This window comes from Ranitomeya variabilis, chromosome 8 (genome assembly GCF_051348905.1).
Source record: "Ranitomeya variabilis isolate aRanVar5 chromosome 8, aRanVar5.hap1, whole genome shotgun sequence".
In the NCBI taxonomy this organism is placed as follows: Eukaryota; Metazoa; Chordata; class Amphibia; order Anura; family Dendrobatidae; genus Ranitomeya; species Ranitomeya variabilis.
Window position 1 is genome coordinate 175,010,344 of NC_135239.1, and position 27,094 is coordinate 175,037,437.

General features: G+C 42.1%; 1 protein-coding gene across 16 annotated transcripts in view; it reads left to right on the top strand.

Annotated features, from left to right (window-relative positions):
- Window positions 1–27,094, top strand: part of IQSEC1 (IQ motif and Sec7 domain ArfGEF 1) — a 746,975-nt gene that overhangs the window by 413,905 nt on the left and 305,976 nt on the right. For 12 of the 16 annotated variants that reach the window (XM_077277651.1, XM_077277639.1, XM_077277654.1 and 9 more), the window contains one exon: window positions 12,059–12,115. The exons of the other annotated variants lie outside the window; for them this stretch is intronic. In XM_077277651.1, coding sequence (XP_077133766.1) covers window positions 12,059–12,115 — 57 coding nt within the window. The remainder of the gene's footprint in view (window positions 1–12,058; window positions 12,116–27,094) is intronic. 16 annotated transcript variants of the gene reach the window in all.

Consider the following 27,094-nt stretch of genomic DNA (forward strand, 5'->3'; position numbering starts at 1 on the left):
TTTCAGAAAAACCTGTGAAAAATCCATTTGAAATGCTTTGTGTGAACACGTCCTGACTCCTCAGGGTATGTGCACACATAGAATGATCCTCTGCGGATTTTTCCGCAGCGGATTTGAGAAAATCCGCAGGGCAAAAACAGCGGGTTTTTCCTGCGGATTTATTGCGGATTTATTGCAGATTAACCATGGTTTTACGCCTGCAATTTTCTATTATGGAGCAGGTGTAAAACCGCTGCGGATTCCGCACAAAGAATTGACTGCTGCGTTTCCGCGTGTTTTTTTCTGCAGCATGTGCCCTTGAGTTTCCCATAGGTTTATATTGTACTGTAAACGCATGGGAAACTGCTGCGGACCCGCAGCTGCAGAAACGCTGCGGATCTGCAGTTAAATCCGCAGCGTGTGAACATAGCCTAAGACATTATGAACAGTTGCAACTTCTGAATGGCATGTTTGTGGTTTCTTCCATAGTCCCCATCCTTCTTGTTTTTGATGTTTCAAATCAATGGGTCGGTTGAAGAAATCGGACCAAGCTCAGATCCCAAGTTCAGTCCAATTTTCACCGACTCTCAGAACGGAGAAAAAAAGTGTGAATTTCCCAAAATACCAGAAAATCAGATGATGCACGTACCACAGTCTGATCATATTCTGATCAGAATAATCGTCCTTTTTTCTGATACGCGGAAAACTCAGACATCTATCACTGCCGTCATCAGACAAACTCCGTATTAAAGTGATTTACAAAGTTTCATAATTTTCCATGCTGGACGAAAATATTTTTTTAAAAATAATAATAAATAAAAGTTTAGTTCCTCTTTAAATATTAAAGGTTTGGCCTCTTGCAGCAAAATATGAGCCACCCTTGTAGGATCTTTAAATATGACTAGCGATGATCTTCCATAAATATATAATGTCACAATATCATGAAAATAAATTGTAAGAAAATGAATAATAATGTGTTAATGAATGAATGAATGACTGAATCTAGTGAGGTGCAGTTCTGCTGTTTACCAATAGGTGTCACTGTATCAAGGTGCAAACTCCCTCACTATATTTTAGCTGTACTGCAGTGATTGGAGGTGCGCAGAATTAACCCTGTCCTGTAATTAATCCATGTGGCGCCTGCTATAAATACTAGACCTATTTTAATTTACACTTTAATAGAATTGTGTGATCAGACACTAAATATAACTCTTTTCTTAGCATTGATGGAGCAATCCATCATTCTCAGTAATGCATCGGTGTGATATATCAGCCTTGTAGATAAATTGTGTCTTAGGAAAAAAAAAAGGAATTAATTATTTTTCGTACGTGATGATCTTATAAAATTATAACTGGGGCTGCAGCCAAGACGTGTGAACAATTAAAAGCAGAGTGATTATTTGTGCGCTGATAATAAAACACTCAATGGATCATGTAAGTGGCGCGCTGCGATGCCATGCTGTACGTGGCGCGGCGAACGCTGATGTTTCTTGGCAGAGACGGTTTCCTCCCGGTGTGCGATTAGTACAATATCTCTCGCTTTGTTCCGCAGCATCCAGGAATCTGACAGCGCAGAGCGGTTTATCAGCCGCCCCGAAACTGACGAGATAGGAAAAGATTACAGCTCCGCTTCCTCCAGCTCTCACAGTGCAGCAGGGTCGGAGCAAGGCTTTAAGGACATGATTTGTGGGGGACAAGGGGTGCTGGGATGTGACATATATTGATTGCTGGCCGGTGCAGTGATCACATTCAGTAACTAATTGCAGATCGTGATATTCTGCGAGTCCGGCAGCGCAGCTTTAGTGGGACCTTGTGCTTAACGGGAATCTATCTACTGGTTTTTTCTACATCATCTGAGAGCAGAATGATGTAGGGGCAGAGACCCTGATTCCAATGATACAGTTAGGTCTAGAAATATATGGCCGGTGACCGAATCTTGGTCATTTCAGCTCTGCTCTGGAGACTTTCACATTTAATAAATGGGGTTGAGCAAAAATATCCTGTGAAACGTTTAGGAATTGCAACCATTTTTCTACAAAACCTCCTTATTTCTGGGGCTCACAAGTAATCGCACAGATTAACTTTATCATAAATTAAATGTTCATTTTTAATACTTTCGTGACTGCTTGAAGTCTGGAAACCATAGACATCACGAAATTCTGGGTTTCTTCGTTTGTGATACTTTCCCAGGCCTTACTGCAGCTGACTTCAGTTGTTGCTTCTTTGTGGGTCTTTCTGACTTAAAGGGAACCTGTCAGCAGGATTGTGCTCAGTAAACTACAGACAGTGTCAGGTCGGCGCCGTTATACTGATTACAATGATACCTTGGTTGATGAAATCCGTCTTGTGATTGTTGTTTAATCTTTGTTTGCAGTTTTGAACTAACGAGATTCTCAAGCTTCGGGGTGGCCTGTGGGCAGGGCTGTGGGCAGACTGTGGGTGGGACTGTGGGCGTCCTGTGGGCGGACTGTGGGCGGGACTGTGGGCAGCCTGTGGGCAGGGCTTTATTTGGTTCTCTGGCTTCATCTTAATCCTTGTAGGCTTAAATGACAGGTCACCAAACCTTCAGAGACCTGCCTTCTATTTTAAATACTGCCCTTGCCCAGTTAATAAAATGGCCATTTAGCTGGAGTTAATTTTTTTTTCTAAAGAACACAATATTATCTGGGCAAGCGCAGTATTTAAAATAAGAGGCAGGTGTCACTGAAGGTTTAGTGACCTGTCATTTAAGCCCACAACGATTAAGACGAAGCCAGAGCACCAAATAAAAACCCGCCCACAGACCCACCCACAGGCTGACCACAGTCCCGCCCACAAGCCGCCCAGGAACACAAGCATCTCATTAACTCAAAACTGCAAACAAAGATAAAACAAGAACCACAAGACAGATTTCTTCATCCCAGGTATCATTTTAATCAATATAACAGCGCCAACCTGACAGGTTCTGTAGTTTACTTAGCAAAATCCTGATGACAGGTTCCCTTTAAGTCAGAAAGACCCACAAGGAAGCAATGACCGAATTCGGCTGATCATTGCCCCTACATCATTCTGCTCTCAGACTAGGTGTCAAAAACCTGGTGAGAGATTCCTTTTAAAGTGATCATCTCTTCCTGCTTTATAAGATCTTTCCTGACGTTAGGATACAATTTTTCAACATGACAGGTCCCCTTTAAAAAGGTCCAAACACCTCAATGCCGCGTAAATGGACTGTTGCAATAGAAATGATATGTGCTTAATGGTATGATGCTGCTTGGGATTCTGCAGATTGGTTTCATAATCTGCATCTCGGTGTCATACATCAATTTTATGTCTTCTGTCCTCCACTGTGGTGGACATACCAATTTGCGTCAACACCAGAAGAGTTCAAAGGCATCAGCACTTAAAGGGGTGTTGCCAACATAGCAAGTTACCCCCTATTCACAGGATAGGAGATAGCATGCTGATTACTGGGGGCACCACTTCAGGGTCCCCCACTATGCTTGAGAACACGGCTCTGAAGTACCACATATAAATAGAGCAATGGCCTTGAATACACTGCACTTGGCAATCTCTTGCAGTCATATAGGCAGGTAACAGAGCGACAGGCACCTGGCACTGAGCACACATTCTTGTAACCAAGTGGTCAGCAAGTTATCACATATCCTGTGTGCTGTGTATAGCCAGGAGCCACTGAGCTCAGTGTTTGGCTGCAGCGGTTAGGTAACTGGACAGGAAGTAATATTTTTGGCTCTATTGGAAACCACTGCAGAAGCGCCATTGGAGCAGCAGAGGCTTTGAGTAGTAAGCAATGGCTATCTCTTCAAGTACTACTTTTTTCTTTCTTTCTCTTTCTTTCTTTGTTCTTCCTACTTTCATCATTCTTCCTTCTTTCTTCCTTCTTTCTTCTCCCTTCCCTTCTGTGGAGACTCAGGAAATCAGAGGGCACCCAGGTCCGCTAGTCGGAACCGCATGGACCAGGGATCGCTCCACCGAATGCCCGACCTCATTTTAATGCGGGCAGAACACTACTCAGACAACAATGTGTGAGGCTAAAACAGTGTGGCAATACGTTATTGAACCACCAACACACAATAGCAAACAGAACAGTCCCAGCAAATACCCAAGATGGTGCAAATTACAGAGTCTCACCCTTCCACTGACTCGCCGGGATTAGAGCTGCTTCCAGTGGCTCCCCACTTTTGGTGGGCCCCCACAGTGAGGAGGAAACGACAAGCTTAGGAAGCTAACCGAGAGCAGTGATGTGGCCAGGTTAACCGATTGTCCCAACCTGGATTCTTTAAGATGTCTGTGGGATTTCAGTGATGGTCAATGAAGCAGTCCTGTGTTCTACCAGTCGGGTCCATAGTACCCCCGACCAGAAGAAAAAGTCTCTTTATATAGTGGCATGTAACCTATTTTTAGATTTAATCAGTGTCCTTCAGTCAACCCTCACAGATAAGGGGTAGAATGGTGACCACCAAGTTGCCTTGTTTGATTATTTAATTTATTTGCATAGATTTTCCTCCTCTGGTTTAAAAATCAACAAAATATCTGGGCTAGAAAATGTATAATTAGCATATTAATAGACCTGACTATTCATCAAGGATAAGAGCACACTATGGTATATCAAATACCAGCTTATAAGTCAATATTCCAGGCTTGCACAAACAAAAGTCTGTTTTCTTGACCAACCAGAAATCAACACTTAAATCCAAAAGCCAACTTCTTGGTTTGTTAAACATAGTCGTCTGGGTAATTAAGATATAATCTGGTTTCTTCACACCTTCTTTCTCTTTCTTCTTCCTTCCTTCTTTCTTCTTCCTTCCTTTTTCTCTCTTTCTTGTTCCTTCTTTCTTTCTCTCTTCTTCTACATTCCTTCTTTCCTTTCTTTCTCTCTTTCTTTCTTGTTCCTTCTTTTTTCCTTTATTTATTTATTTATTTTCCTTTCTCTTTCTTCTTCCTTCCCCTCTGTCTTTCTTTCTTCTTCATTCCTTCCTTTTCTTTTTTTCTTCCTTTCCTACTTTTCTTTCTTCTTCCTTTCCTCCCTTTCTTTCTTTGTTTCTTTCTTTCTTTCTTTCTTTCTTTCTTTCTCCCTTTTTGTTTTTCTCTCTTTTTTTTTCTCTTACTCTTTTTCTTTCTTTCTCACCTAGCTTCTGCCAAATGTTGGAAAGTTCTGGAAAACCTCCTTTAACTAACAGGATATTTCAAAAATTCATTCGTAAAAACCTAGACACCCCTTTTATATATTTTCAGCCTATAAATGATTCTAAAAATCTATCGTTCTGTATAAATTTAAAAGAAAATGGATCCAGGAACAGCAGCCAACAAAGAGAAAACATCAGAAGGAGGAATAGCTGACTATGAAACTGAAGCAATGGACTGATCAAGTAAGATACGATGGGTTTAGCAACGCCTGTGCTGGGCAATATGTCCCTGAGTACTTTACAAAGGAGCATTTCCATGGAGCAATGACAGTGAAAGCAGAGGGGAATTAGAGAAATGAGAGCTCATTATATGTTCGAGTAGCTTAAACCTAAACTGGTGCAGCTAAACCCAATGATGGGCAGAGGAACGTCCCGGGAGATATACTGGTAGGTTTGATACTATGTTATAATGAAGATGGGAACGTGTCAGTGGAGGAGATATTAGAGGAAAGTCAAAGCCGTATATTCCTCCAGGGAAGATCTGAGGAAGCAACTGTTATTTTTATGTCTCTTCCATCATATCGGATACTAGCGAGCAGCGAGGAACTTGCGGGATAAAACCATGGTGAGAAATAAAAAAAAGAAAGGAAAATGACTAGATGGTAAAATAACTGCAGAATATCAAGACTGGCCCTTACAAAGTTAAAAACAAACCATTGGTGCTACAAAAAACCCTTTACTCACACTCACCGGGTCCAGCACTGAGTCTCCGCCTCTTTTCCCACTGTCTGTAATTGTCTGCAGCGCTGACATTATGTCAACAGCACTGCAGTCAATCGGTGAGCTCAGAATCTGACAATTTGCTACTCCAGAGCTGACAGCGCCATTCTTTACCACCAAATCTTCCATCATGCGTGACTCTTTGGATAAAGACCCAGAAGGGGTCAAATGTCATGCAATGTCCCCATAATGTAGGCATCTATTCACGCTGACTTCTGAACATCTCTGTTTATTGTGTTTGAACCCTTTGTGCCCCATAACCTATCAATCCGTCATGAGGTGGGCTTTATTCTGTCATCTTGCTTATGGTTCACATGTTGCATATATTATGAGGATTTTACTCAAGGATTTCTAAATTGCAGCTAAAATCCACCTAAATTTTTCTTAGCTATTCTTATGTTTTTAACTTTTATGAAAAGATTCATTAAAAAGTGCAATAATGCCAGTCTAGTGGTTTGATGTGTTTGGGGCTTAGGGTCCCCATTGAAATGCAGTAGTAAAATTTGCACTAAATAGGTGCACTTCTGCAACAGACATTGACATGCTGTGGATTTAAAAAAAAAATGCAACATATGCCAGTTTCTTTATGGATACTGTACACAAAACAGCAGAAAAAAGCATATAAATAAAACTAAATTAAAATGTATCAACTTCATTTAAAAAAACTGCAACAAATGCCAATTTCTTTATGGATACTGTACAATAAAAACAGAAGAAAAAAAAGCATATAAATAAGACTAAATTAAAATGTATCAACTTCAATGTTTCTAAAAAATTCTCTATATTTTAAGTGCAGAAAATCCACCCTTAAATTTCACAGCAATTATGATCTTTATTTTAAAAGAAACACTAATAAATAACCTTTCAATTTTCATACTGGCCACTTGGGCTTTTTTAACTATGTACTTCCTGGCCTTTCTGTGAGAGTTTTCAGCAGGCTCATTATCTTCAGAGGAAGGATTACAATGGCATGTAACACTACTATACACAACTGATAACACAGGATCCATCAATCACAATAGGCGATGTCACAGCTGACCATGATTCTATTTTTTTTAATACAGATTTTGAAATGGAAAAACAAACAACCAAAAAAACTCTGTCAAAAATATTTGAAAAATACATTGAACACTAAAGCCCGATTTAATTATAAGGTAATATTCTTCTTCTTTCCTCCTTTCTTACTTTCTTTTTCTTTCTTTCCTTCTTTCTTTCCTTCCTTCTTTCCTTCCTTCTTCCCTTATTTCTTTCTTTCCTTATTTGTTTCCTTCTTTCCTTGCTTTTTTAGTTCCTGCTTTCTTTCCTTCTTTCTTCCCTTTTTTCCTTCTTTCTTTCCTTCCTTCTTTCTTTCTTTCTTTCTTTCTTTCTTTCTTTCTTTCTTTCTTTCTTTCTTTTCCTTTCCCTTTAAGGAAAGGAAAATAAACATGTCTTTATCTTACCTACTCCAAAGATGAAACATTCCAGTAGGTCATAGTAGTGCGCTATTCCTCCCAGGTACACCCAAAACACCAAATGAAATTTGTAAAAACTCAATCCCCTTCATGTCCTGCTTTGTGGGACTGCCCTACAAAAATGGAAACTGTCAGCAAGCATGCAACATTTCATAAGGCTAATAGATGCATCTCACATTTTACAATGAAATAACACAACAAAAAAAAACAGGTTGCAGTATTAATTTTAAAAAAGTGGATTAAAAAATGATTTATGATGAAATACTAATATACTCATTTCTGCACTATTATAACTGGAACAATGGAAGCTGACAGTAATATGCCAAGATTTGGCTAAGCGGTACATTCAATTAGAAATAAATTAATCTTACCCTTTTACACTGTCTCAAAAACAATAAAGCCGAAGAAGAAACATGTAAACTATGAGACAAAAAAAGAGGAACTGTAAAACGTTTATAATTTTTCACTGGCACAAGAAGCAAATAAATGGAACGCTCAATAGCCCTATTAATGTGTTTTGTCAGACTAAATTATATTTTGTCAGAACAGGTCCTCGGCAAATGCGTTACTTAATAGGGTTTATTTTTCTCCCATTACGCTACTAATGATGGTGTCATCTGTACTTGTTTTTTGTATTCATTGTATTCAGGATATTCCATAGAAGTAGTCATCCTCAGTAGATCATCAATGTCTCGTTATTGGAATGTCTGCCTTACCTACAACGACTAGTAAACCATGGTTGTATATCATGCAGGCACAGCCCCAAGGCTGCAGCATGGTTTATAGGGAACCAAACTGACCTAATTCATCTTTATAACGGTCAGTGTCAATAGCGCAGATTTTTTAAAAGCACTTAAAATTGAATTTATTACTTTCTCTAAATATATATTTGTTTACTTGATCTAAATGCCTTTGTTCTCCTGAATCTGACAATGTTTTTCTTTTTTTCCTACGCCTCTCCGTTCCTGAGATATGGCCTCCTCTTCCTTGTATTGAAATCGGATCTTGTTAGCCAAGTGGGTGTGTGCCTCAACTCTGTGGGCGTGTTCATGAGGATACCACCCTCTTATCTACCAAGATTAGATTTACGGACAAGAAATAGACATTTATATCTCAGGAATAGAAATGCAGGAACAACAAAAAAAAAACAAATTAAAGGGAATTTGTCAATAGGATGAACCCTCTCAAGCCATATAGTTGGGCATGTAGTTCATAGGAAGCTTAATTAAATGATATACTGATGTCTGCAGTCCGATGTTTTATTGCAGAGAAATCCATATTTTTCTTAATATGTAATTGAGCTGTTAAGATCTGTGGGCCTTACATAGATCTGTAAAAGAATCTGCCTCCAGAGCTTATTTTACAATAAAGGAGGTGTTAAAAGTATGAGACATATAATGACTGACAGTCTACTCTCCTGACCTACATATCTAAAACTGGTAATGTCCCCTTTAATTTAAAATAAGCTCTTGAATCAGATTCTCAGGGAGATCTATGTCACATACGTCGTAATAGTTCATTTACATATTAGGAAAAAACATGATTTCTCAGGAATAAGACGTCGGATCACAGATATCAGAGTATCATTTTATTCATCTTCCTATGACCTACATGCACATGTAGATGGCTTAAGGGGGTTGATCCTTCTAAGAGATTATTTTAAGCAGCACAGGGAAATTTACATCAAGAAAAATAATTGTATGTTAACGGCAAGTTATATGTCCTCTTTACTACTTAGTATCATTTTAGTTCAAATTGGCTTGCAACTTACAATAGCTAGCCTATCTTGGGTCTGTGTTAACCCCTTTGCGGTCACATAAGAAATTATTTTATATAGGATATTTCTTTATATTGGAAATGGTAAGTTAGTGATTTGGGTCTCTTATGTTTTGTTTTTTAATTTCAAAGCTAAATAATTCTTCATAATCTAAAATTTGGATGTAGAGTTTACTGCATAGTTTACTTTATATGACAATACTAGATACTAGTATATGATGGAATTATAAATCTTTCACAGAAAGGCTGGCAAAAATGGGTGATTACTTTTAAGCGATAGTCTTTTTGGGAGCTGTTATTGTTTATTTTTGGCAAGCTAGTCAACGATGTGTGATTTGAGTTTGTGTGAGGCCGTATTCATGATATGATTGGAGCAAGAGTTGCATATGTTGCCTAGGGCAGATAGGCATAATTTTGTATGACCGTTAGGCGGCTCAGAGAGCCTTTCATTACTATCTTTAAATTGACAGTAATCAGTGGACCTTCCCAAGTGGCCCAAAGTACATAGCTCATCTCCTGTGACTTCTGGGCCCCCTGAAATGGTCTTTATAAATTATAAGTGGTGGGTCTGTAGTTTAGTGGCCAAAAGGTGCTCTCATTTGCAGGCTGAAGAGCTTGTCCTGTAGCATACTGAGCAGTTGCATGCAGAAAATTGACCTTTATCTGCCTATACATGCGTGATGAAGAGCCAAGACGGCAAACTTGTAGCTTCTGTATGGCAATAATGGTCTATAGACATGTTTTGCCTTTATACTGCAAGTTTTCCTCGATGTACATCATAAGCATAGGTCAAAAAAGTAATGTGAATAAATCTTACTTTGGATTTTTTTCATATAAAGGGGTTATCCAGGGCTAAATAATTTTTTTAGTATGAGCCAATATATTACCTTCCTGTTCTATCTGTCAAAGGCTCAGAATGTTCACTGGCTGCTCCTGGTGGCGATTCTGCTTCTCCATGTCAACAGAGCAGCTCTTCTTCTTCTGGGCTGTTCTGTTGATGGGGCGTGACTGTCGACGTCATGGTGATTGACAGCCAGCTTACTGAAGTTATGCAGTGGGGAGCTGGCTATTAATCATCATGATGTTGACAGTCTTACCCTTTCACCAGAAGCCCCTGCTGTGTTGACGTGATGTCAGCAGAATCGCCGACAGGAGCAGTCAGCAACTGCTCTGTGCCAGTATAGATCGTCGCTGGGCAGAAACAGGTTAGTTCTGAGGCCAGCAGTAAAAAAAATAATATAGCCCTAATTTGTAATTTGGGTTGAAAATAATTTTTACAGTATGGTTTCATTAAAATATTTTGCAGCGTCTTGGCTTTTAGAGGCTCTTAGATCCCCTGCATATTCAACTTTGAGTTACAAACTCTCCTGTGAGACCATGAAAACGAACTCACTGAAATATTCTCCATTATCTCAGTGCCCAAACCCCAACATGTAGATAAGGGTTCCAAACAACATACATCCATTTATGAATGCTGGCAAAAGCCTCTCTCATTTGCTGCTTTTTCATTCCATAACATATTGGTCTTTAGTGGTGCAGAGGTCTCTTTTCTTCTAATACATCAGTCCTGCATGATTAGCTACAGTACCTATAGTTATAGCTACGACCACCACTGATTGCCCCCTCAAGCCAAGAGTTGTCAGCACCTGCCTTCTGCCGATACATCACCAGTGACCCAGGGCTAAGCTCTGTGCTATAGAGGTGTTGATGTGACTCCATTTGCAATAATTATATCTCAGAAATGTAAATTTCTATCTTTAGAGAAAAAAGGCGCTATTCATCACTTGCTTTTTAGTCACTGTTAGTGATGAGCACAAGTTCTCGTTACTTGAGTTTGCCCAGGGTGCTCGGGTATGCACCGAGTATGGCGGGTGCTTGAGTGACATGTTCTGATAGACAGCCACAAGACATGCGAGGATTGCCCGTGGACCTCTGGCAATCCCAACATGTTTTGTGGCTGTCTAAGTCACGAAACTTGCGTCTACGGGGATTTGAACTTGTCACCCGAGCACCAGCCATATTCGGTGCATACCCGAGCACCCTGGGAAAACTCGAGTAACGAGCACTTGCGCTCATCACTAGTCACTATTCTTTTCTTTGTATTTGTGTATTCGTTGACAATTTATCCTCCAAATTTTTCAAAACAGCGCAAATGGTTCCTGAATGTTTGAATTTTGCAACCAGAATCAGAAAATGCTCTTTATCTTTGTCTTTTGCCTTTGCTTTGCTAAAATGTTGCACAAAAATTTGGAGCACACAACAAATGGCTGGCGTACATTGGCGTCCAAATTTTGTGACTTTTTAAAAAAGTCGCAATCGATGAATCAGTTAAAAACATCTGAAAAGACCAAAGCTTCGCCCACAATGGAGAGCATAAAAACAAACAAATACATATCAAATAACTTTTAAAAAAAAAGTTAGGTGCCAAAGGGAAAAAAAACACTAAAAAGTAGACAAGAAAAAAAGGCGCAAATTCACTAGTGCAATCTTTACTATGGACACATTTAAAAAAATCTATTTTGCAAAGCAATTATGTGGCGGTATTGTTTTGTATCCATGGATATTCATTTACAAAATAAATTATAAATATTAAAAAAATATTTGATTCTATCCTAAATAATTGCATGCAAATCCTCCTGGCCGGGAATGTTTTGTCTTAGGACATAGCCTTACCTGTATTTGTGCGCCTGCAGCTTTCATCTTGTTGTATCGTGTGCAATAATGTTTTTTTTTTACATTAACAAACAATAAGGTGCTAATAGCTAAAAAAGACGCAGCGGGGGACGATCATAATACCTAACCCCCGATGCCGGCTAGAATCATTTACTTCTTTCAATTCTCACTTTTAATATGACATCCGCCATTGAGAACGATCACCTGCGGTATTTATTAATGGGTCGGCGAGTCTTCTAAGCAAGTTCTGATTTCTCTTTCCTTCTCATTATGTAGTTATTACCCACGGACCTCCTTGGAAACCAGGAGCAGTTTATCTACAGAACCACTAAGGTACTGTGAAATGCATTGTGTTCACCGGGCGGATTCCCTCCTATCTGCTCAGCATGAGTCATTCCGAAGTTTGCTCCATCCGTGTAGTTTAATATACCTTGGCTGTTTTATTACTTATCAAGTGCTAACAATACTTAAGCCTTTTTACTAGTGATCAGGATGTCAGCATGAACCTTCTTTCGAAAAAGTGGGCTTTCAACATCAATAAGTCGATTCTGGAGTTAGGGGCGGCGAAATTACGCCGCTCCATCCATGTGTTTTACTCAGATTGCTTGACCAACTTTAGTGTCCATTAACGATATAGATGTTGAGTTGTTCAGATCACTTTTAGTAGCATCTTCAGTGTTTTATATCTTCTTCTTAGCCTCCTTTACATGAACAGATTTTTCTGACCGAAACGAGCACCGATTGAGGATATGGCAAGCTGATCGATGCCTTTTGAGCTCCAATTATACGGAGCAATTATCAGCACTGCATGCGACTGGGCGATCATAGGATGCTCACTTGTTTTTATATACAATTTAATTTGTGCCAGCCACATTGCTGCAGCCAAATGTCAAATTTAAAGGGAATCTGGCAGCATGTTTTGTAGAGACTGGGACACTGATTTGTGTCACTTCCTGAGCTTTGTCTTGTTGTGATAATAAAATCAGTGTTTTATCAGAAGAAGATTATCCTTACAGGACTAGGTGTCTGGTACCATCTAGTCAACCTGCTCTGTGTAACCCCGCCTCCACCACTGATTGGCAGCTTTCTGCCTATGCACAGTGTACACAGGAAACGTCCAATCAGTCGTATGGGCGGGGTTATACACAGCTCAGCATTCAGAGCTTTGCTAGATCTGCAGCAGATAATATAGTGATTGTATCAAAACTGAACCAGGCAGTCCAGTAAGTGACACATGGCTGGAATCAGGGTCTCTGCCCCATACTTTATGCTACTCTCAGATTACATAGAAAAAATCAGTTGACAGATTTAATGTCCACATAAAGATTAGATCAAATGACATTTGATCAGCTGAATATTTACACAGATCATTGGTCGGGAACGAATAGTCATCTGAGCTGTAAAATGCTTTCAAGGGAGTTGTCCAGTGAAACAATTTATCACCTATCCACAAAAATGGGTTATAACTTGTTGATCGTTGGTGGTCAATGGGCAGAAAAGGAAATTTTTAGTCTTGTTACAAAACAGATCAGCAGGTGGAAGTCAAACCACCTTCCAACTCATTCTCTACGAGGTTGCCGGAAAAAGTTGAGTATAGTGCTCAGCAGCAATGTAGAAGATAAATGGAGTGATGGTCAAGCATGTGCACTGCTGCTCCTTTCTATAACTGGGATTGGGGTCTAAGGGGTAATGTCTCTGTTTGTGGAGACATGTCAGGCTTGGCTTGTCACTCACCACAAGGGGAAACGTTATGCCTTCGATCACAGTCCAGAACATCTCACCTAGCAAAATCAGATCTCATACTTTGCACTAATGAGGGGCAGTCACCACGAAACACTATCTGCAAATTGAGATTATGATTTGGCTTTTATCCTAAGTCATATTGCAAGGCTCGTTAAAGAGTCGATATTGACTGCTTCCAATAGGTGGCACTAGAGTTCTAGTCCTCTTCCTCTCTACATAAATTTGATTAAAATTCTCAGTTCTGTTGAACAGTGCGGGTCATAGCAGGATGACTCACCAAAGACCAGTAAGTTATCACCTATCCTGTGGATAGATAACTTGTTTCCACTGGACAACCCCTTTAAGACCTACATCTGCCCAGTACCTGGTGAGAGAAGACAAGGTTGGGTTGGGGAGTTCATCAGACATCTGCTGGAGTAGAATGCGCGCAATTTATTAAGAATATCATGTCTCTTTATAAACTTAGCGCATCTTTCAGGCTTAATATGACTTTCTGGAGTAAACTACAGTGAATCTGTCATGCTAAGACAAAAGTTTAAGAAAAGGGGCACAAAATGTTTGTACAACTTTGTGTTGCACAAAAAAACAGACTTTTATATTTCAATTTTCTGGCATAAGGTGTATATTGAATTCTTCCCAATATTTTGTGATGCAATTTGTAATTTCCGCTAGCTCCTCCATTGCATGTGATGGAATGCGCTGTCTTCTTTTGCAACCAAAAAAAATGCATTTTGCAGTACCACATGTAAGCATAATAATTGCATTTGCTATCATTTTTTTTTTTTTTTATTTAAATGAAGATTTAACCCCTTCACTGCATCCAACAATTGTATGGATCGGGCTCACAGGGTGAACTCGCCTCATACTCAGCAGGTAAAGGCTGTGTCTCATAGCTAGGACCTGCCTCTAACAATCGTGTTGTTTGTTGTTGTTGTTTTTTTTTAATCTGATTCCAGAGATATGGGCTTATATTTCTAGTACTATTTTGAATGGTCTTTTCTAAAGGGGCGTGGCTCACAGATTAGCCTTAAGACACGCCCTCGAGGAGCCTGTGAGCCGCGCCTCTTTTGTTAAAGACTATAAAAACTGGCACCAAATAAAAATGGCCCTTTTCTCAGGAACAGTATGACATATAAGACAAAAAAATAAAATGGAATAATCAATGGAATAAAACAAGAGTAAAAACTGGCCACTTAGTGACAAGTCTTCTTTAAATGTCAGAGACTACAGGAAAATGATTGTTATTGCTCCAAGCGGGAACCCCAGCACGGTTAACAAGTGCAACGTATAGTTCTAGGACAGACCCAGTTATGAGAAGTCGGCACAACAGGACCTATTTTGCATAAGTCTCATACATTGACGCAAGACGTTCCGCTTACACAGGCAGTTACACCGCGTTATGTCATATGTTATGTATTATGGGATGACAAGGGTCTGCTTTAATTAAGCTAAAGTGTTCACACGTGACCGCACTATACATGACAAGCCGCCTCTCAGCTAATGTCATCTACAATGTTTTACATAATTTAGGCTGCCGGATTCATAGTGCACAGAAATGTAATTTGCTTCATCTTCAAGTCTGGGAATGCATGATAAACCGTGTGTCCCCTTTCTTCATGCCTCGATGATTATTGCTTTCATTTCCTGTAGCGTCTGGACACTTTTATTAGATCTCGCTTCATCATTTGCAGTTTTAAGAATGTAGCAGCATTTCTCACATTTTACAGTTCTATTGGTGTTTAATCCTTCTTAAATATTAAGCGTTAGCATTTTACTGTATTGTCAATGGAAATCCAATTAAGGTATATGGACTCAATTATCTGTGTAATTAAAGGGATGCAAGGGGCGACGAGGATATCACATCACGTAATGATCCTGGGGAATGTCGTGGATGTAGGGGCCACAGTTCTGCTTTCCCCCAGCAATGCTCGATACTGGCAGGACCATGGCCCCAATCATTGGACCAAGCTGTAGTTTTCTCAGTTATCTGACAGCGCTAATGTACCGAGAAAAAACTGTAAAGGGGAAGCAACGCTGTGGCCCTTCTTTCAGGGCATTGGTGGGGCTCCCTTGGGTTGGACCCCCAACGATCATTAAAAAAACAAAAAAAAATGTCATTTGAAAAAACGTTCTAATTTTTTTTTATATTTTATAAATGCCACTGTTTCCCTGAATCCAACGTTGTTTTTCTTTTGTTCCTGCTCCTCTCCTTTCCTGAGATATGGCTTCCCCTTTTCCTATCTAAAAATTTGGTCTGTTTCCAAGTGGACGTGGTCATAAAGACGCCCACAGTGAAGATTTCATGACCACGCCCACTTGTATAAAAGACTATATTTATATGTAGAGAAGAGGATGCTTTATCTCAAGCATGGAAAGGCTCAGGAGCAAAGTGGGCATGGTCATCAAGAAGACGCCCACAGAGAAGAGTTTATGACCACGCCCACTTGTATAAAAGACTATATTTATATAGAGAGAAGAGGATGCCTTATCTCAGAAATGGAAAGGCTCAGGAGCAAAGTGGGCATGGTCATCAAGAAGACGCCCACAGAGAAGAGTTTATGACCACGCCCACTTGTATAAAAGACTATATTTAAATACACAGAAGAGGATGCCTTATCTCAGAAATGGAGAGGCTCTGGAGCAAAGTGGGCATGGTCATCAAGAAGACGCCCACAGAGAAGAGTTTATGACAACACCAATTGGCTATAAGACCAGTTTTACCTACAGGGAAGAGGAGGCTTTAGCTCAGGAATGGAGAGGTGCAAGAACAAACAAAGAAGATCAACGGATTCAGGAGAACAGCTGCATTTGCAACAGGTGAAAAGTTATATATATGATTAGGATATGTTATAAGTTGTGATAAATCTGTAATTTTTTTCCCCCTGTTATGAATGCTGATGTTCTCCTGAATTCAGCATTAGTTTTCTTTTGTTCCTGCTTCTCTCCGTTCCTGAGATATGGCCTTCTCTTCCTAATAAGTAAATCTAGTCTTTTGAGCTAAGTAGGTGAGGTCCCCAACTGTTCTCTATGGAAGTCTTCTTGTGAACCTCGCCCAGTTATCTAAAAATACTAGATTTATTTGTAGGAAATAGGGAGCCATATCTCAGGATCAGAGGGGTACAGGAACAAACAGCTGGGGGGCTGGTATTCTCACACTGGGATGGTGCCATGGATATCGGCCCTCCCCTACCTAAAAATAGCAGACAGTATCCATCCCGGAAAAAACAAATCTTTTAGATGCGCCCATTCTGGCACTTTGCTCAGCTCTTCCCACTTGCCCTGGTGTTGTGGCAAGTGGGGTAATAGGTTTGGGGTTGATGTCAGCTGTTTTATGGTAGCTGACATCAAGCCCAGGGGCTAGTAATGGAGAGGCATCTGTATGACACCCCCATTACTAACCTATAGTTAGATTGTAAAAAAAAAAGTCAGAATAAATTCCGTTAATTGAAATAAAGACACAGACAGCTTTATTTGAAATTAAAATAAAAAACAAAGTTATACTAACCTTTATGTCTAATCCAATGCAGCCCATGTCCTCTGTAAATACAAAAATAATTAAGAAAGTCTACAAAATGCAATTTAGGGCACACTTAAAACTGTGGGTATTGGGGACTTTTCAAATTGTCCTGGGTAGTGCATTCCAAAGAATTGGAGCAGCACATAAGAATTCGTGGAAATGGGAGTGAAGGGTTCGGATGTTAACTTTAGGTCATTAGGAGCATGGAGGGCATGGGTAGGGTGGTAGACTGAGACGAGGTAGGAGATGTAGGCTGGTGCTGAAACATGAAGCACTCTGTGGATAAAAGTGATGAGTTTATATTGAACTCTATATTGGATGGGCAACCAGTTTAATGACTGGTACAGGGTAGAAGCATCGGTGTAGATGTTGGCGAGGAATAAGATCCTGGCTGCAGCATTCAGGACTAGGGTTGAGCGAAACGGATCGGACAATTTTAAAAATCGCCAACTTTCGGCAAAGTCGGGTTTCATGAAACCCGACCTGATCCTAGTGTGGGATCGGCCATGAGGTCGCCGATCTGCGCGCAAAAGTCACGTTTCGTATGACGCTTTCAGCGCCATTTTTCAGCCAATGAAGGAGGACGCAGAGTGTGGGCAGCATGATGACATAGGTCTCGGTCCCCACCATCTTAGAGAAGGGCATGACAGTGATTGGCTTGCTTTCTGCGACGTCACAGGGGCTATAAAGGGGCATGCACGCCGACCGCCATCTTACTTCTGCTGATCTTAGCATAGGGAGAGGTTGCTGCAGCTTCGTCAGAAGAAGGGACATAGTTAGGGAGGGAAGATTAACCCCCAAACTGCTTGTGCTGTAGCGATTTCCACTGTCTAACACCACCTTTTTTTTGCAGGGACAGTGGAGGCTAGATTTTTGTGCATCAGCTCTGTAGCTTATTAGGCTGCCTGATAGCTGCATTGCTGTTTGCACGCTGCTGTGCAAACCAACTGCTTTTTTAAAAGCAAAAATCCTGTTGCTCCTTTCTGCACAGTTATCTTGTTTATTTGTCCACACTTTTGTGTGCAGCAGTCCTTTTTATTGCTGCCATACGTGTCCTGAGATCATTGTAGGGAGATTGAAATTGTACTACAGTCCTTGTATTTTTTCATATATCTTCCAGCTACTTTCTGCCACTTACATTGTGTTGTTTTATACACTGGGCCTGAGTTTTGGTTCAGTCTCCAAAAAAAAAAAGTGAGATTCAAATTCTCACAAAGTGGATATACTTCATTCCTGTTAGTTTGTCGTATATCAGCCAGCCACTTTCTGCCACTTACATTGTGTTTTATGCACAGGGCCTGAGTTTTGGTGCAGTCTCCCCCCACAAAAAAGTGAGATTTAAATTCTCAACAAGTTTATATACACTTTCTACCTTGTTTTACAGTACCATATAACGGTTGTTATTTTGGTTAGATTTTCCAAAAAATGAGGAGGTCTGGTGGAATAGCCCGTGGGCGGTGGTTGCCAACTGGTACTGATGATGGTGGTGGTGGTGGTGCATCTGGTGGTAGTGGGAAAAGCACAATAGCACCTAAGGCTGGAGGTGTTGAGCCAGCGTCATCGTTTGGCTACCCAAAATGTTGATGATCTAACCTTCATTAAAATGAACCAATCATGGATTTCAAATTATTTTGCCCCACCTTCCCCTGCTGACACGTAGCTGGCCTGAAAAATGTCTTGCTTTTGGCCTCCTCTTACTGACTTCTCCAATTCCTCCATTTGCAGCTACTGAATGTCCACCATAGGCCATTTTTATGCCTCCCTAAATGGGCTGACTCACCCCACAGGGCCGTGGTCACCACCTGGCGCAAGCACCCGTGCGAGTGCCGTTTGCCTGGACAGGTGGGTGTGCCCACTCTTGGGTGACGGCACTGGCACAGGGTCCCTCATAGTACAATGAAGTGTCTCTGACGGTGGTGGTGCACAACCAACGTCAGACACACCATCGTAATATGAGGGGCCCTGTGCCAGTAGCGCCGCCCACGAGAGAGTGTTCCCCCCCAGCTCGAACAGTGCGCTACCACTTGCAATACTTACCTCTCCCTGCTCCACCACTGTGTAGTCTGTGCTGTTAAATCCTTCAATGGCACTGCCAATACAAATTTGTTGAAATTATAGATGATAGTTAAAATATACAGGGGCCCTTGCCTCCATTTAGACCATTTAATACTTTGCACCTACTACCACTGTCGGCTACTCAGCAGAGGAGCCCACCCCTGTACCTAGCTATGCCACCTGGTTATTTATGAACAATTTTTTGGCAGACATTTAGCCCACCTTATTATTTGGGCCTACTAACTGTGTCTGCCACTCATTACAGTTGTCCTCCACTGAACAAAGCAATGCCGCCTGGTTAGTCCTGTTACCAATTTTGAACTGCATTTAGCCCACTTTATTATTTGGGCCTATATCTGTGTTTCCTCCTCATCCTGCCCATTGCCCAGCCACTGCTAGATGAGTCTGCTGGTACATTGACCCAGACCACTACATTCCCCTTGCACTCTACACAGCCAGAATCTGACCCTGCTGAAAGTCAGGTTCCCCTTCCCGCATACTATACCACCTTACAAAGAGGGACAAAGAGGAAGGTGCAGATGAAAGTGCAGGTTCCTTCATCAGGTGGGGGGGGCATACTCGTTGGCGACGTCACTGGCACAGGGCCCCTCATAGTACGCAAAAGTGTCTCTGGCAGTGGGAGGCGCCACCCGCCGTCAAACACACCGCCGTACTATGAGGGGCCCTGTGCCAGTGCCAACGAGTGGGCCCCCCTGCTTGCTCAGGATCACAGCTCTTGCAAAGTTGAAATACTTACCTCTCCCTGCTCCACCGCCGTGACGTATTCCGCGTTTCCTGGGCCCACGGAAAACTTGAGCCAGCCCTACCCCCCCACAACTTTAGCCAAATAACCCTCAGTTTTTAATGCCTAACTATTATTATAAAGTAAATTAAGATTGACAAGTTTCAGTAATAAGAATTGATGTTTTTGGCATTAAAATGGGCTCTGTAGGTGTTTTCCTGTCCTCCACTCACTGCCGACTTTGATTCCCCATTGACTTGCATTGGGTTTCGTGTTTCAGTCGGCCCCCGACTTTTCGCAATAATCGGCCGATTTCACCCGACCCGACTTTTGACAAAGTCGGGTTTCGCGAAACCCGACTCGATCCGAAAAAAGTAAAAGTCGCTCAACTCTGTTCAGGAGAGATTGGGAAAGTTTAGTAAGAGGTAGAGCAATTAGTAGAGAGTTGCAATAGTCGAGATGAGAATGAATAAGAGCAATAGTAATAGTTTTTGCAGAGTCAAAGGTAAGAGAAGGTTGAATTCTAGAAATATTTTTGAGGTGTAAATGACATGAGCGGGTGAATGATCAAATGTGGGGAGTGAAGGAAAGATCTGAATCAAGTATGACCCCAAGACAGCAGGTATGTTGCTGTGAGTGATGGTAGAACCACTCATGGAAATGGCAATATCCGGCATAGGTAGATTAATGATGAGGGATACCTATGTCCGTCACACGTCACACCACACCCCCTCCATGATCATTGGACAGCTCCCACACATCCTCATCTGTTGATTGGATCATAGCACTTCATATATTTGATGTATTGGGACTTTTATGGTAACGGAGATGGCAATATCGGAGACGAGGTGTATAATTGGATGTCATCGGCATAGTGATGAAACTGGAAACCAAATCTACTGATTATTTATCCAATAGGGGCAGTATACAAGGAGAAGAGGGGACCTAGGACTGATCCTTGAGAAACCCCTACTGTAAGGGGAAAATGAGAGGAAGAGGGGCCAGCAAAAGATATAGTGAAGGAGTAGAGAGATAGGAGGAGAACCAGGAGAGAACGGTGTCCTTGAAGCCTATAGAGCGTAGCTTAGGGTGGAGGATGGATAGATAGACAGATAGATGGATGAATGGATAGATAGACAGCTAGATAGATGGATTAATGGCTAGTGTTATGATCTGGTGGCCCAGGATAAGCATTGGACGTACTCTGGAGAAGGTGGTATCTATACTGACCGCGGCCCCTGAACCTAACACCGCAACTAGAAGTAGCCGTGGGATGTACCTACTGATCCTAGACACCTCGACACAGCCGGAGGACTAATTAACCCTATAGATAGAAAAGGGAAAACTTTCTCGCCTCAGAGAAAATTCCCAAAGGATAGGCAGCCCCCCACAAATATTGACTGTGAGAGGAGAGGAAAAAACATACACAGGCTGAAAACAGGATTTAGCAAAGGAGGAGGCCAATCTAGCTAAATAGGAAAGATAGGACAGAGAACTATGCGGTCAGTATTAAAATACTAAGAAATATCCACCACAGAAAATACAAAAATCTCCACATCTAACTAAAGATATGGAGGGTATATCTGCCTCTCCAGAGATTCCAGCTTGACTGCATAAATCCTTACACAGATTAAGCTGGACAAGAAAAAACATGAAATGCACTGAACAATGAGGCCCACAACATGTGGGCTGCAAACCAGCAGAACTTGGTGAAAAGACCAGGAAGCAGGAGAAGCCATGATGGGATGTGAATCCTCCAGAATACAATGGACAACTGGCACTGACCAAAGGGTGAGGCCAGACTAAATAGCCCAGTCCAGAGTGAACACACCTGATAACTGCTGTGAAGGACAGACAGCAGCGCTACCACTTATAACCACCGGAGGGAGCCCAAGAACAGAATTCACAAGAGGCTAGACAGATGGATGGATAAGTGAATGGATGGATGGATAGATAGAAGGATGGATGGACAGCTGGGTGGATGGATTGATGGATAGACAGATGGATGGATGGACAGATAGATGGATGGATAGACAGATGGATGGGTAGGTGGATGGATGGATAGACTGAAGAATGGATAGATGGATGGATAGACTGAAAGATGGATGGATGGATAGGTGGATGGCTATAGTTCTGGATGGATGGATAGAGACCTTGATGGATGGATGGATGAATGGATAGACATCTTGATGGTTGGATAGACAGATGGATGGATAGATGGATGGATAGGTGGATGGCTATACTGCTGGATGGATGGATAGACATCTTGATGGATGGATGGATAGATGGATGGGTGGATGGATAGATGGATGGATAAATAGATAGCTGGATGGATGGATGGAAGATATCATTGCCACTTCTCCATCTTTCTCCCCAGAAATGACATCCCCATTTTGATAGATTGGGAGGAGAATGGACCAGATATTTTTGATGATTAGCGCTATCAGGTTTCTGATTCCACGGATCACCATGCTGCTGTCGCATTTACATTTACTTGGGTTATGCAGTTCTGTGCGATCCTCGTATCGTTACATTTCGCAGTCTGCCATGCATCGTAATCATCTCATTTACAATCAGGGGAGAAATTCATGAAGAATTAGCCAGAGATGGCTTGTGTGGCCCCTCGGTGAAATTTGCATGTGTCGTATGTGCACTCCTGTGAGAGGAATCAACCTGCTTTATGTGCTATTAAATTGTGCTGCCAGAGTAAATCATTTACATTGCAAATAACATCAGAAATAAAAGGAAGACTCGGCGGCTATAAATCAGTAGGAATGGCTTAAATGCTGATTATTATTCCGTTGCATCACACACTAGAATTTTGCTTGAACTATTGCAAAATCTCTGTCCTACTCGAGAGCAAATATTAAAAACACATACAATACAGAGCCTATGTAGCAGAATGACTGAGGAGAGTCAAATTTGCAATCTTGTGGAACTGATGATAATATTATGATGTGGCTTCCATAAGAAGCCTGATATATAAGATACAACTGCATTTGGTGCACATACCAGTCTGATATGTCCAGGAACCGACCTGATTCTTATACTCCGTAACTGTTTTCAGTGGGCGGTTCCTTATCAGCATTCTGCCAGCACTATAGGTGCTAAACATTTCCTTTCCATCACTTCCCAGCATGCTCCTTGCCTGCCCCGAACAGAAAGCTTGTCTCTCCGTACTGGCTGTATGGAGCTTCACAGACACGTGAGAAAAAGCTGAGAAATAAAGCTTCGCCCCTGTAATCCGTGTCTGTGCCTCTGCTGCTAGAGATGGATTATACCTGACCGCAGGCAGGAGACACCATGGCACATAACAGGGTGACACTTAATGGCCAACACTTTAGAGTGATTTTTTGGTGGGAGGGGTGGGGAGGACAACATAACTTTTAAATAAAGTAAGTTGCATATTCCTATTGAGCAGGTTATCTAACAAATAAAAGGGTTAATGAAAAGTCTGCCGTCAATAATCTGTAGATTTATGCATCGCCCAGAGCACGCCCTGTACGCTGCGAGGATTGGCCGGTTTCTGAGCTGGAAATAGCGGTGATGTATGTGATATGCATACTCCGGGGCTGGTGCCGTTCAGTGCGTGCCGTCGTCCAGTGGGTGTGGCCATCTAGTGGGCGTGACTTTGTTCAATATGCTTGTATGGAGCAAGGCCGCACCCACTAGACGGCTTCTGTCTAGCACACATCACCACCGTACCTGGCTCACACACCGGCGGAATCCTAGCGGTGCAAAGTGCTTGCTCTGGGGGATTCAAAAGTCTACAGTCACAGAGAGTGACACTCAGAAGGACTGCAGACTTTTCATTTTAGACCGGACAACCCCTTTAAGGGACCATCTGCATGTATATCTCTCTCTCTCTCTCTCTCTCTCTCTCTCTCTCTCTCTCTATATATATATATATACTAGATGTTTCCAGCCAGCTAACGCTCGGCACGCACATTGCTATCTAATTAACGCTGCTGGTGATTAAACAAAAGTAAATAATGACAACATTCGATAGCGCTTACGCATGTGGTAAATTAACTTAAAATGAAGTAAATAACAATAGTGTGGTAATGGGGTGGGGGGCGGGATTATGTGTGGTAATGGGGTGGGGGGCGGGATTATGTGTGGTAATGGGCGGGACTAAGTGTGGTGATGTGGTGGGGGGCGGGATTATGTGTGGTGATGTGGGGGGGCGGGATTATGTGTGGTGATGTGGTGGGGGGCGGGACTATCTGTAGTAATGTGGTGGGGGGGCGGGATTATGTGTGGTAATCTAAGAGCTAGCCTTCTATAAATGTAGACATACTTTGGGGATGCATTCGTGCACTATTATTCGTGTACATTTATTCAAAGTACTTTTTTCTAAGTACTCGGCAGTTATAACATGGCAGTTAAACAGGGCAGGAGACAGGTAAGAAAAAATAAATCTATTCCCTATTCATTTGAAACAGAACAAATACTCACCATATGTATTTGTATAATGTATATCCTGGCTGCTGCATTCACTCACATTCACCACCCTTGCATAAACTCTTTACACTCCATCCATATCGGCCCCTCTGTCCTCTCCTCTCCTTTGTATAGCACTTATGCTCTGTTCACATTGCTTAACAGCGCTGATCCATTCAGTCCCACCATCCAACACAAGAGACGCTCTTACAAATCACTTAACCATCTGTTCACTCTTTCTATCCTCCTTCTCCTAGTCGCTGGAGACATCTCTCCCAACCCCGGCCCCCCATGTTATAGCCAGTCAAACCTCCCAACTGCTACACTCAGAAACCCCTCTAACCTTATTAATATTCCATGCATGCCTTCTGTCTCTTTCAATTGTGCCCTTTGGAGTGTAATAAACTCTCCTTCATTCATGACTTCTTGCTTTCTAACTCTCTTAATCTATTGGCTCTTACTGAAACCTGGATCCAGCAGTCAGACACCACCGCTGCTGCTGCTGCTCTTTCATATGGTGGACTACACTTTTCTCATACCCCAAGATCAGACAACAGACCAGGTGGAGGCATTGGTCTGCTCCTTTCACCCAAATGTACCTTCCAAATTATCCCCCAAGTACCCTCACTTGTATTCCCTTCCTTTGAGGTCCATGCTGTCAGACTCTATGTCCCCTTCTCCATGCGAGTGGCAGTGGTGTATCGTCCTCCCGACCCCTCTCATCAGTTCCTGGATCACTTTGCCACCTGGCTTTCACACTTTCTCTCCTGTGACACCCCCACCCTTATCATGGGTGATTTCAACATCCCCATTGCTTCTCCCCTCTCCCCATCTGCTTCTCACCTTTTATCTCTAACCTCCTCTTTCAGCCTCTCGCAGCAAACTAACTCTCCAACACATGAAGATGGAAACTCCCTTGACTTGGTCTTCTCCCGGCTTTGCTCAGTGGACGATTTCACAAACTCCCCTCTCCCGCTCTCTGACCACAACCTTCTTTCATTCTCTATCAAGAACTGCCATCCCACTCAGGTCACCCCCACTTTCCACACTTATAGAAACATACAGGCCATTAACACCCAGAAACTTATGAAGAACTTGCAGTCCTCATTGGCCCCAATCTCCTCCATCTCATGTCCTGATTCTGCTCTGAAGCATTACAATGAAACCCTGCAAAGTGCCCTGGATGAAGCTGCACCTCCTATACATGGAACAACTCAGCACAGACGGCGACAACCGTGGCACACGTTGCAAACACGTTTCCTGCAGCGGTGCTCCAGGTGCGCCGAACGTCTGTGGAGAAAATCTAATCTACCCGAAGATTTCATCCATTATAAGTTCATGCTAAAAACATACTACTCTGCCCTTCACCTCTCCAAACAAACCTATTTCAACACCCTGATCACCTCACTGTCAAATAACCCTAAACGTCTCTTTGACACTTTCCAGTCCTTACTCAACACAAGAGAGCAAGCCCCAACCACGGATCTCCGCGCTGACGATTTGGCCAATTACTTCAAAGAAAAAATTGACCACATTCGACAGGAAATCATCTCCCAATCTCTTCATACCATGCACTGTCCTCCCTCCCCCACTGCATCTAGTTCACTCTCTGACTTTGAGCCAGTTACAGAAGAAGAAGTAGTCGGGCTCCTTGCATCTTCTCGCCCGACCACTTGCACCAGTGACCCCATTCCGTCACATCTCCTCCAGTCCCTTTCTCCGGCTGTCACCTCTCACCTAACAAAAATATTCAACCTTTCCCTCACTTCCGGTATTTTTCCCTCCTCATTTAAGCATGCCATCATACCTCCATTACTTAAAAAACCATCCCTCGACCAAAACTGTGCCACTAATTAGACCTGTCTCTAATCTTCCCTTCATCTCTAAACTGCTCGAACGCCTGGTCCACTCCCGTCTTACCCGCTATCTCTCAGATAACTCTCTTCTCGACCCTCTTCAATCTGGCTTCCGCTCTTTACACTCTACTGAAACTGCCCTCACTAAAGTCTCTAATGACCTACTAACAGCTAAATCTAATGGTCATTACTCCATGCTAATACTCTTGGATCTCTCCACAGCATTCGATACTGTGGATCATCAGCTCCTCCTCAATATGCTCCGCTCCATCGGCCTCAAGGACACCGTTCTCTCCCGGTTCTCCTCCTATCTCTCTGACCGATCCTTCACTGTATGTTTTGCTGGTTCCTCCTCCTCTCACCTTCCTATTACTGTTGGGGTTCCTCAAGGATCAGTCCTAGGCCCCCTCCTCTTCTCTTTGTATACTGCCCCTATTGGACAAACAATCAGTAGATTTGGTTTCCAGTACCATCTCTATGCTGACGACACCCAATTATACACCTCTTCTCCTGTTATTACGCCGACCATTTTAGAAAACACCAGTGATTGTCTTACCGCTGTCTCTAACATCATGTCCTCCCTCTATCTGAAACTGAACCTGTCAAAAACTGAACTCCTCGTGTTCTCTCCCTCTACTAACCTACCTTTGCCTGACATTGCCATCTCCGTGTGTGGTTCCACCATTACTCCAAAGCAACATGCCCGCTGCCTTGGGGTCATCCTTGATTCCGAGCTTTCATTCACCCCCAACATCCGATCACTGGCTCGCTCTTCTTATCTGCATCTCAAAAACATTTCTAGAATTCGCCCTTTTCTTACTTTCGACTCTGCAAAAACTCTTACTGTTTCACTTATTCATTCACGTCTGGACTATTGTAACTCTCTACTAATCGGCCTCCCTCTTACCAAACTCTCCCCGCTCCAATCTGTCCTGAATGCTGCAGCCAGGATCATA